This window comes from Apis laboriosa, unplaced genomic scaffold (genome assembly GCF_014066325.1).
Source record: "Apis laboriosa isolate Shangri-la unplaced genomic scaffold, ASM1406632v1 scaffold112_cov148, whole genome shotgun sequence".
Lineage (NCBI taxonomy): Eukaryota > Metazoa > Arthropoda > Insecta > Hymenoptera > Apidae > Apis > Apis laboriosa.
This window is the reverse complement of record NW_025220865.1, coordinates 491,397-504,066: the sequence shown is the minus strand read 5'-3', so window position 1 is coordinate 504,066 and position 12,670 is coordinate 491,397. Positions and strand designations below refer to the sequence as shown.

Below are 12,670 nucleotides of genomic sequence, written 5' to 3'. Positions count from 1 at the left end.
TTAAGCTTCCATGATTTTACAATTCAACACTCCATTCGCAATCTATCGATAACTTTCAAGCTTCTGAAGCCGAGAAATAAGTTGTTTCCTGTCGCTTGGTTGGATAATTTTACGGATATATGCGCTCGAACTGTGTTGAATATTGACCAAGGAAACTAACTCAGGGGGTGAATCGAGCGACCTCTATCTATTCCTAGCGAATTAAGGAGCGTTTCAAGGAGGGATGGTAAGTTCGGAGGATTCGCAAATTGACGATTTACGGTCACCAAACAGGGCGATAAGCGAATGCCTGCAAGCTTAATGGGGCCCGGGGCCATAAGCGGCGGGGTTCCGACACAAGATTTGCATGACAATGCCCTGTCATTACGCGCCCGGCCCAATCAAACGTCGAGCACACACCGTTTGCTCGGCAAGTGTTTATTACCGATGCGCCATGTAAATGCTACTACGGCTTCTGTACATGAGCGTGTACATGCACCATGCCGCATTAGTGATTCCTCCTTTCCTCGGACAGATAGGATTCGACCAACTTCGCCCCTGCCGAATTTCTCAATCTTATCGAATATCTCGTCCCGTATTGAAATTGAAATGAACCAGGTTCTTCGCGTATCGGTTAATTCAATTCATTATATTGAGTTTATCATTGCCCGAAACGAGGAGATTGGCAAAAAGTATCACGGTATCTGTTTTCATTTCACGAACTTTATTAAATAATTTTTATATTTCATACATACTAAAATACTAAAAAACGTTAGTAAAATCCAGTCAGGCAACATCGTGCTTTTATACAGGAAAATAAATTAACTTAAATTTCCAAATAAATTTTTTATCTCAGATATATAAAACTCTTCTGAAAAGAATAAAAAATCGAATAATATTCTCCCCTGTACCTTTCTCTTCGTCAATTGAAAATTAAGCGAGGGATAAGACACATTTGATCCAACATCTCTCCCCGTTAAAATGGGTAACGGGAGTTGAACGAAATACGCCTCTCTCTCTCTCTCTCCTTCATAATCGGTCGATTATCGGTAAACATTTTACAGGATGGGTCGCGCCACGCGAGGTGGACTTTCACGAGGGTGGACTGTCGACTTTAAATTGTTGCCACCCCCTACTCTTTCTCGTCCTCCCCGCCTTCCTCGGCAGGGCTGTTAGCCGGGCTCCGGGAGCGCGTCGACGCCATTGAGGAACAATAAATGATTATTGTCGAGACTATTACCGGCGGAGTGGCGAGCAGGCCCCCATTGGAACTGTTCGGCGGTCAGTTTCTCCCGGTGCATGTGGTCTTGTGTGTACAAGCGGCGCGCGTATACGTGCCACCATTATTTCTCGTATCTCGCGAGTCCATGCACAACCCACCCACCGTCCACCGTTACCACTACCTATCCGCTTCTCTTCGGTCCACCCCTCTCTTTCCAATCCCTCTTTCGTTCGCCCTCTTTCCACCCCTTCCATTCTCTCTCTCTCTCTCTCTCTTTTTTTATCCTCCTCCCTCGACTCGACTCGACTCGCTCGCTCTTCTTTATCTCTAAAATACTGTCGATACGAGCAAATAAACTGCACTCGCTTAATTCGATGCTAGGATCTGCCGTAAGAAAGATAAAGCGATTTTCGGTGAGATTGCCGGCGAAAGAATGGAGCCGGGAGTAATTACTGACAGCGAACCCTCGGGGGGTTCGTTAGGTGACTGGTCACTCGTGATAAGTAATCGTTGCAACTATTTATTTTGTCCGTTACAAAAATGATGTTTTTTTTTTTTTTTTTTTTCATCGAATTGAGGAAGAACGAAGATTGCTCACATTTTTCGATTTATAATTTCGATGGAACGGAATTTTTTTAAAAAAGGATATTGTATTGATTAATTTGAAAATTTTCTGAATTGACAAACTGTTTCGAACCGTCGAGAATTCTTCTTGCACGTTACTATGCACGTTTTAATTTAATTTTCTTTGCTTAGCAACGTAATCCCACGTGTCACGTACATCAAATGAAATTGTTACCTCATCCCTAGTGCACGTGTTTGAAAGGGTTGCAAGGCCGTGATTGATCCTGTCGCTCCGCCATGCGTACGTTACGCAACGGACAAAAAGACTCGTTACAAACGTTCGAATACAATTAGACAGGGCACTCTATTAAAGAATCTTAATGCTTCCTCGACGCAAGTACGCAAAAAGGGAAGCTACAGAAGTTACTCGTTTACCTAATTTTCTTACCTTTGAAAAAAATAAAAACTCTTTATATTTTTCAATATCAAACTGTTCACCACTCGAAAAGAGATGTGCACCAGTTGCATCCATTGTCAAATTAGAATCGTGCATACTCCAAACTTATCGTGCATTGAAAGAGGCATTGGTGAATTAGCATAGGACGAGTGGGACTCGTTTAAATGCGAACTAACAAAGGTTAAGCCACATTTGCATGATAAAGGGAGAAAAGTCGAATTCGTTAAAAGGACACTTCAAAAATCTCTCGCGTGAATCGATGCAGCTGAAAAAAAAAATAAATAATAATAAAAATAAAATTAGCCGTGAAATTAGGATTTCCTCTTTAATGCCGCAGATGTTTTCGTCATGGCACAATGGTCAAGATCAACTACTCGAACTGTTCTCGTCTCATCTGATAATTTGCATAAGAAGGTATATACGAGCAGATGGAATATCATTCGAGTCGTTGCTCTAAAGCTCGTTATCCATGCGGATACAAGGGATAAGCGCGGATGCGTTGCGATTGAAATTGTTGATCGCTCAACAATTTATTCGTTTATTCGTTTATAACCGAGTCGATGAATTTCCTCTCTCTCTATATGTATATCCTCGTAATCAGCCGTTCCCAAACGCCGTTAGATAAAGCCCGTTGATACGTCTTAAAGTTGTAAAGGTCGGAATTGAAAAGGGTCGTGAAGGGTTCGTGATGTCTATCGTGGAGAACGTGCGTCTATCCGGGCGAAGGACGAGAGGGAAGGCGTTTGAGAATCCGTGGTGAAGAAGAGGAACCGAAGGAAGAAGAAGAAGAGGAGGAGGAGGAAGGCAGGGGGTTCGAAGCTCGATTATGTGATATAAAGTTGGGTGAACGAGGGGCGGATAGGGGAGGGAGAGGAGCCGAAGAGAGATGCACCCCCGTTGATTGACCCGCCACCTTCAACGTGCCGTGAACACATGTGCTGATGGCAACACTCTGATTGGAAGCCAGATGGGCTCTTCACCCCATCTTACCTTACCTTACCACCCTCTGCGTCCCTCCATCGATGATTCTCCTTCTCCCACCCTTCGATCCTTCGCCTCCTCGATCCCCGTCACTCTTTTTCTCCCTCGACACCTGAAACACAACCCTCCTTCGCAAAGTACCTATCCCGCTATATATATCATCCCACGCGCGAAACGCGCGCGATATGCGCGCAGGTTGGCGAACACCTCGCCAATCGATCGAATCGAAACGAAACGGAGGTGAAGGTGGAGATGGATAAGGAAAAGCAGCGGATAAAGGCTCGGAAGGCCGATTTCGGGCGACGTCGAGGCTTGCCACGGATTTAACGCCGTATAAAATTAACATTTGTCCGGAAGCGGCGATTGGCCGCCGAGTTTGAAAGGGATGTTTCGTAAGGTCTCGATCGATCGAATGGAATCGAATAGAGTTTTGGGATCATCCGGTTTTTGATGGGAGTTTTGATGGTGGTAAGGGAGGTTGTTACTCGAGAGCGGCACTGTATTCAAATTCTTGGCGAGTTCTAACGCGTATGCGCGGTAGGTAAGAACGGCCTAGTAAGAACGGGATCATTCGAGGAATTCGAGGTATTTTACATTAATAGGATTTGGAAAGTTCGCCAAATGCCACTTGCGTATTCTTTTCTCGCGGAGGCGTCGACACGGTTAGCATGTATTAACGTATTGATTTAGTTAAAACTTCGCAGCGCACACTTTGCAACTCGTTCCGGGGATTCGTTGGGATTCATCTCACGTTTCTATTTGTATAATTTGAATGAATTTGGTGGCACGGTGACGAGCTTGGTGAATAGAGAAATTCCATTTCTATTTTTGTATACAAAAGTTTGTAAATTATGACACGAGATATGAAATGATTCTTCGAACCATTAATAACTCAAAAAAAAAAAAAAAAAAAAAAAAAACGCAAATATCACTCTCTATACAAACGTATACAAATATAAGTTATTTTCCTATTCAAGATCTCTCGATCAGAATTATGATTTGAATATGATTTTGATACGAACTCTTCTACAATCTTTACCATCTTCCAATTTCGATCCAATTTCGTAAAAATTATTATTCAGTAATTACAATTGCCGAATTCGAGAAGCAGGCAAGTTGTCCCAGAAGAGAAGTTGTTTCGATGACAGGCGGATCGATCAAGAAAGGATAAAAGAGACTCGATAACGAAGCGTGTGGCGTGCTGACAATTACTCGCCACGATCGATTAACCACCACTTTATTTAACTTCACCATTTCGAAGTCGTCTGCCTGTGACACCAATTATGAAATGGTTTCTTTTGTAACGCTAGATCCAAAAGTGGTAATTAGAGTGTCCGGTAACTAGACCCCGTTTCCCGAGGAAACGGCAGACGGGGATTTTCTGTCTTTAACAGGAACGAGGTGATGCCTGACTTTATACCCTGTTGCGACTCGTTAAAGCCCTCCCCGCTCTCGCTATTGTCGTAATTGTGGCCTCGGTGAAATTCTGCTTCGTTACAATGGGGGCGGGCTCGTTCTTGCAAATGTACCCAGGCGGGAGCGAGGGGGGATTCGTTCTTTTTTCTTTTTCCAACGAAACTCTCGAGCATTTAGAGATTTTAATACTTTCGCCGAAAATATTATATTCATAGCGAATATTTCTAATCCTCGATTGTTTACTAATTGGATTAACTTTTCAAAAGTAATAATATAACCATCCTTTCGAATCTAAATTCTCTTTCGAAAATTTCCAAAGAAAGAAAATTCTGATTCCGAAAAGTACACGTAAGCACCGATATTGAGCAAACGAATTGAAAATTGTATAATTCTCTTCGTGTGTTGGACGACAATCGTGGTCGTTTCTGCGTCTATCGTCTTCCTTCACTCGAAACAGGTCCCGAATAAATCCGTCCCCCCCGTATCGAAAAGCCAGAAGAGCGTGTTCAGACGTCTCGTCTCGTGTAAAGGGCGGTGTAACGTCACCAGGTTTACAGGGTGAACGTAAACGGGCTTGTTAGGACGGGTGGATAGGTTCGAAGGTTTTCACGGGGAAGGTGGGGAGGGAGACAGAAAGGAAGCAGGGGTGGGTTTCCAGCCGGGACATGAGGGACAGTTCACCGGCTTTGCCCGCGGGCAGTCCCCAGAGGTGGCAGTCCCGTTGCAAGCTGAACCTAGTCTGTGGTTGCTGGCTTGTTAGATCCAGTTTGGGGTCGGCACGGTCTGAAGAGGGGGGGTTGCTGCCCAGTGGAGGGCGCCACTCTTCAGTAGACCGCAATCGGGTATGCAATTTACGTGGTGTCCGACCTCTGCGACCTCTCGCCCCGTCCACCTCGCCCTCCGTCTCGCCATCTACCCTCCTCTCTCTCTCTCTCTCTCTCTCTTCTCTTTCTCTCCTTCAAACCCACAGGTTTCTCCAGGTTCTCTGTGCAACCGTGTGCAGAAAGGAAGGAAGGCCCTCCACGTTGTACGTTTTCGCTCGATACGCAACAATGGAAAAGGTGGTGAATATTGAGGGCGATTAAGGGGATGGCGAGGATACGGCGATGACTGTCTGGCGTACCGTGTAGCCAGCTTCTAACGATTAGGTTTCTTCCTCGCGAAGACGTGGTATTTCTTCGACTTTACTTGCGAATACCGGTAATGACGGCCGGGAAATTGTAGGAACCGAGAAGGATTGAAATTGGACGGGCACAGTAGCGAGAAGTTAACGGTTTGCCGGTGATCAAGTTCCGATCTTTCGTTCCGTTAACGTGACCGTATTCGTGACCCTTCTTTATTCCTTCTCCTCGCTCCTTCATTTCCTTCTCGATCGAGACTTATACGTGCAACTATATCTTCAACTTCGATCCCTGAACGAGATTTCACGATCGAATTGTGATTGAGCAAATGAAGGGTTTTGAAGAGTTTCCGAATGGATACGTTTTGTTAATATTTTTCTTTTTTTTTTTTTTTACAAAAGAAAATCATTTATATATATATGTTTATATATATGCATTAAAATCGGAGGAGGAGATCTCGTTTATCTTCCGTAATTTTGGATATCTTAAGAATTAAGTGTAATTTACGATCAATAAAATTGAGAATTACTAGTAATTTGTGGCGCAAGGTGTTTGTAGTAGAGGTCTCGGATTGTTCGACACGTTCCAATGCAAATGTCAGGTTGAACGTTGCAACCTCTCGCGTAATGCGCGTGTTAATCGGTCGAGGCTACGTCGTGTACGAACGGCATAATTCGCTCAATTTACAAGCCTTATCGCAACCGTTGCGTTTAATCGCGGAGAATTAAGTTATATCGTCGGTCTGACGTTGCCGCTATAACGGATCGATTCGTCAAAAACGTATTTTCGAACGACGATGAAATTTGTTTTTCTCGATTAACGATTAAAAATATCTTCTGTCCTTTGATAGCGAGAAAATAAACGAGATAAATTGAATAAAATATTTTTTTATAGAAAATAATGTTGAAATTTTGCCGCGACTCGTTAATAATAATCTGAAGTTTATCATGATATTGGGAATCGAACGTTTCATCGCTTACTAGATTTTCTTCTTTTTAATAACATACATGAAGAACATCGAATGTAAAATGTAAATATGACAATCGTTCATATTTGATTGTCATGTGTTTTAATTCATAAAATTTCATTGAAATTATTTGAAAATTATTGCAACGAATAGACTAATTAGGGCAAGAGTCAATGAAGAAATAAGGAAAACGGAAAATAACTTGGTAATAACTTTCAAATTTCGATTTTGTATTCGGATTGGTTACATTTCTTTTTAATTAATTTTATAATATCCGTCGTTTATCATGGTGTAGACTTGAATGAAAAAATATTTCACGGAGGGATAAAAGAAGCAGAACTCGATTCATCGTATTTTTCGAAAATTTTCATCATTTTTTTTTTTTCTTTTATTCTTTTTTTCCTTTTTTTTTATTTTTGAAATATGACTCATGACTTCTTGTCTAAATAGGAAATTTTTCTAAACTGGGCAAAAAGAAGTAAGCAACGAGAAACATTCTAATTTCAATCGTTTAACAAGGAAATGTCAAAATGGGGAAATTGCAGGTAAATTACACGAGCAATCTTCTTTTTTGTATTTTTGATAAGATATAGATTCTCCCTTTCAAATTTCAATATTTTGATATTTCGAAACATACGTGGCGCGATGATTATATAAATACAAAAAAAAAATAAATAAATAAAATAAAATAATTTTATTTTATACGAACAATATAAGGATTATCTTACGATCTTACGATTATTTTTACCACAAAAAGTAATATAATTAATTATTAATGAATCCAGCATATTGTCGCTTACGTTACTGGAGGCGCGAACGGTATTGGAAAAGCATGTGCGGAGAAAATTTTTCAACAAGGTGGTAAAGTAGTGGTAGCTGATATATCTTGTAATGGAGCTAAAGTTGTCGAGAATATGGGTGATAAAGCTATATTTACCTGTACCGACGTAAGTTCAATTGCTCGTAAGTTATCGCTATCACTATCGTCGAACAAAATAATATATTCTTTAACTCTTTCCAACTTATCCTTTCTTCAAGATTTCCCTTCCTATGTATATATTTACATTTTGACATTCTCCGTATCATCTAAAGCAACAAACATTTGTGTTACAAAAATGTTCCATCAACGATCAACACTCGGTCAAATATACGACGGTTTCATTAGGTGAGATTAGAGAAGGATGTGGTGGACAGCATAAAATGCGTGAAGGAGAAATTCGGGGGTGTAAACGTATTGATTAACTCGGCCGGTGTCGTTGGATACGAGACAATAATTAATCACAAAACAAAGAAGCCGCATTCCGTCGATATGTACCGATGCATCTTCGACACTAACGTTTGGGGTCTGTTCAACGTGACACGTTTATTAGCTCCTTTAATGGTGGAGAACAAACCCGATGAGAATAAACAGAGGGGAGTGATTATAAATCTTTCGAGCATGATGGCGTACGATCCTCCAGCCGGTATGGTTGCTTATGGCGCTTCGAAAGCCGCCGTTTCTGGAATGACGATGCCCTTGGCCAGAGGATTGGCGATGAAAGGGATACGCGTTATCACCATATGCCCCGGTTACATAGACAGTCCCATGACAGGTAATAATATCGGGTGGCAATGCTGCGTGTAATTATTAGATGAAGTAAAATTTAAAAGTGAAATTCATCGAGATGTCGTACGTCTACAGCTCCGCAAAAGCCACCCGAAAGAGCGAAATGGATAAGAATGAAGTTATCACCGAAACGTTATGGAACTTGCGAGGAAGTTGCCCATTTAATCCAAGCTTGTATCGAAAATCCATTAATAAACGGCGAGAATATACGCATAGATATGGGCTTCAGACACAACCAGATAGAAGATTCGGAACCATCATTCGCTTGTTAAATATCACTTTTTTTTTTTTTTTTTGTGACAATTAATCGTGAGTACATTTTACGATACATGTCAGTTATTGACAAAGACAGATGTGTATCAACAAGAATAAATTAATTTAAAGCGTTCGTATAATTTGTCTCCCGAACAACATCGTTGTTTTCTGTAATATTCAAATTTATTTCAAGGAAAAAGAGAGAGAGAGAGAGAGAGAGAGAGAGAGAGAGAAAGAGAGAGAGAGAGGAACACGATTCATTTATATATTTATTTCCTTTGTTCTTTTTCTTCTTCTTTAACGAACGTACATCGCCATCAACTGTAGTGCTTCCCTCCTCCCTCCCCTCTATCTTTATATTTATTCGTGCGAAACCGATATCCAAGAATCTAAGAATAGTCACGGAAAAGAAGAAGGGGGAGGAAAGAATAATGATTGTTCGCAAAATTGGCGAAAAAACGGAGGAGGATCAAGCAACAGATCCTCGAGCACGTCGCTCGCCAGGATGCGGCGCATCATCATCAGGGGGGTGCGACGTGCAACCGTGCGCCCACCCACCCAACCAACCACCCACCCACACTTTCTACCCCGCTATGAAATTTATGTATGGAAATATTCGCGCGAGCATTACGCATGTAGAATATCACGACCAGCAGCTGGAGGCCCTCCCGTGACGACACTTCGTAGGAAAATGTATTTTAGCGCCCGCGACGGAGGCGGCAAGGTGGAAATACGCGCTCGAACGACCCTTCCCTTTTCCCGCGCCATTCGTTTCCTCCGGGTTGCCTTCGCCCCGCGAGCCTGTCGTCGAACCTAAACCTCTGGAGTCTTCATCGACAACCCTACAGGCATTCACAACCACCAACCTACGATATATATATATACATTTCCTCCTCGTATTTTTCGCCTCGCGTTAGATTCGCGCGATCTTCTCTCCTCCCTCCCTCCCTCTCTCCGCCGCTCCTCGAAACGTCTGCTCATGTTTTATGCACGCGCGATGACAATTTTACGAGGTGGGAACAGATTGTTAGGAGAACCGGGGGATGAGAATCGGTCAGCGACCGTGAAAACCGTGTTTACCTTCTCGTTTCTCTCTCTCTCTCTCTCTCTCTCTCTCTCTCTCTCTCTCTCTCTCTCTCTCTCTCGTAATACTCGTAAAATATAGATGTTTTTCGAGAATTTTTTTAGAATCTCGAGAGTTAAGTTAATTCTTTCAATTGTTCGCTTTGAAACGAAATTTTTCTACGTTTAAATTTATAATCGTGGGTTTTATTGTATAGGATGGTTGGTTATGTTTTTTGGATATAATGTTTATGTGTAGAGAGATTTCGTATGTTTCTAAGAAGTACGTGCGTATGAATGCATAATGAAAAGTGAAGTAGTAGAAGAAGAAAGGTAGAGAAAAGTTGTTATTGAAAATCGAGTAAGGGACGAGGAAGGAAATATTTTCGGACGAATTCGTTCGAATCGAATAAAATAATCTCCATTTTTTTTTCACATGATATCTTTTTTAATCAACTATGATTTACACAGTTAAATTTTCCATCGAGAAAAAATACAATTGCAATTTCCAATTGGTTTCATTCGTCAGATTCTCGTTATCATTTTCTTTCTTTCTTTCTTTCTTTCTTTTTTTTTTTTACACTTTCAAAGCCACCTTCATGGTTTCGACGATGGCTTGACACATTAGAACACCGTCTTGTATTACGTTCAGACCAATGGCAAGTGAATTATTTATCGCTATATCGAAATACACGTCCTTAATCGTATCGAAGACGTCCACCAAGGCTTTGATGGGTTCTGTGCTGCGGAGAGCTAATTGTATGGCATCAGTGAGGACGCTGATCAAATCGGATGAGCCTTCAAGCAACGCGTTTGCAACCTGATCTCGAGCCGCCTCGATCTGTGATTTGGCCTCCTTCGAATATTTCGAGAGATTCGGCAATTTCAATCGATCTTCCACCGATTTGAGCGCCTTGGTCAAATTGACAGTGCCCAAGTTACCCTTTGCTACGGCTACACGGTGAAATATTTTTCATCAGAATAGACGTTTAAGAGATACGAGTAATATTTTTTTCACGCTTCGAACAAAATAAAGGTTAAATTAATAATATTTAGCCAGTGTTTGGGATAAACACAAAATTATATACGAGTTTTTTAAAGACAAATGGAATATATATCATGCGCATCGTACCTGAAAATCCTTTCCCAAATTGTTTTATTATGTTGTCAGCAGATTTGCCTATGTTCTTAAGTGCATCTACCGCTGTTTCCTTTGATTCGCTGGAGCTCTTTAAAACGAAAAAAAAAAAAAAAAAAAATGTTTAATTTTTCCACAAACGTGAAAACAATTTGCGATTAACAATATTTCGAGTCTCTGTAATGATATATCTACGAAAACGAGAGAAGAGATGTTGCAAAGAAAATTTGAAAAATTGTATACTTGTTTTTTCTTTTCTTAAGAATTCTGACAATTTCTGATGAAATGTAAAATCGAGATGAGAGAAAGAAGAATTGGATGATCGAAATATTGTGATATATCTACTTACACTGTCAGCGATAGCGTAGGAGATGGTGGCAACGAAGAGAAAGAAGAACAATGCTTTCAACTGCATTTTTGCGATTGGTTTGTAATACGACTTTCGGGATACTACACGTTCTGGCAAAAAAGCGCCAAGTATTTATACGATTCTAATCAATAGCGGTTTATTAACAAAGGAAACAGCACACAATAGCACACAACTGCTGTACAATGGCAATTTACAATTATTCTTACGTCAAGATATTCAACTGCATCTTCTGCGAGATAAACGAATGTCAAAAACTGCACATGTGTTGTATAATTGTGCTTAACACGATACATTTGTTCTTCTCGGCGTAATTTGATGTAATTTTGAGTATCTAAAATATCCAAAATATCCGACTTTCGGCAATCGGATATTTTCTTTCATAATCTTTCATCTTCTCGCAATCATAATAAAATTCACGTGGAATTGAAAGATATCCAAAAAATACTTTTTTGCAATATTTTATTAAAATTAGAAATTTTTATATTTCCAATTTTATATTATAACACATAATCTCAAGAATACGTATTACGATCCTGTATGTCGTATTAAGATCCTGATGTGTCATTTTAGGATTAAAAAGATTAAAAAAAAAAAAAAAAGCTCAATTCAAATATTTCTAATCTCAATCAATACGAAAAAATGAATGAAACTTCAAACTTCTCATACATTTAGAAAATATATCGGAAATTAAGAAATTCAATATCTCTTTTTTCTGATGATCCTGTAAAGAAGATTTTTCAGATCATTCGTGCCAAATGCATCGAGAATACTACTTCCAATTTAAATTCTTTGCCGAGAAGACTTTGGCCGAGGAATTTTTGAGCGGAAGATCGAAAATCTTTGAGGGGAATTTTCGCTTGCAGAGAGGAAATGAACACGCGGCATCCCGCTTCCAAAGTTTTTCCTTTCACCGGAATCCACCGATTCGATGGAACGAAGACAACGTCCCTCTTCAACGTGCACGTAAACAAAATCCTCCCCTCCTCCCCCGCCGCTGTGCGGTGCGTGTCGTGTCTAGAGGAATTCCACGAATCTTGACTACCCGGCGTTTCGTTGTTCTTCTACCTTCGTATCCGAAACCGCCGTGACGCGACGATTCTGTACTCGCTCGGGAGGGGAATTTTCGTACGCCTGAATGAAAACCGCCGCTACGTCCCAACTATCGAGTCGAAACTCTCAACTATTCCTCAGATCTTGGTCCGCCGTTGAAAAGGGATCACGGTCAGAGATGAAAGGGAAGTTGGCAAAGAAGGAATGGCCTCGTTCTGCCGACTTGGAATTCACCCATTCTCTTGCTCTCCAAGACGCTCCATTGCTGCTTCCTTCCTTCGATCGTTCGTTAAAAGTTGGAATTCCGCCGGTATCGATGATGCAAGGGATATTTTTATTTTTATTTCGCTCTTTCTTTCTGACGCTTCGTTTGTCGAAATATATCGGTGAAGGGAGCGTAGCTGAATGTAAATTGTTATTGGGTATTATTGCAAAGTAACAAGTATACATTTCTTCAAAAGAAGCATTAAGTTAAAAGAATT

At 40.8% G+C, this 12,670-nt stretch overlaps 2 protein-coding genes across 2 annotated transcripts; one reads left to right on the top strand and one right to left on the bottom strand.

Annotated features, from left to right (window-relative positions):
- The first annotated feature begins 8,085 nt into the window (after nt 1-8,085).
- Nucleotides 8,086-8,585, top strand: LOC122711460 (3-hydroxyacyl-CoA dehydrogenase type-2-like). Its single transcript, XM_043930264.1, has 2 exons — nt 8,086-8,308; nt 8,395-8,585. The coding sequence occupies exons 1-2, from the start codon at nt 8,086-8,088 to the stop codon at nt 8,583-8,585; spliced, it is 414 nt and encodes a 137-aa protein (XP_043786199.1).
- Nucleotides 8,586-10,054: 1,469 nt separating this feature from the next.
- Nucleotides 10,055-11,246, bottom strand: LOC122712190. Its single transcript, XM_043931626.1, has 3 exons — nt 11,118-11,246; nt 10,763-10,859; nt 10,055-10,584 (listed from the first exon to the last, which is right to left on the bottom strand). Exons 1-3 carry the CDS (start codon nt 11,181-11,183, stop codon nt 10,208-10,210), a joined length of 540 nt encoding a protein of 179 aa, XP_043787561.1. The 5' UTR covers nt 11,184-11,246; the 3' UTR covers nt 10,055-10,207.
- Between the last annotated feature and the right edge of the window lie 1,424 nt (nt 11,247-12,670).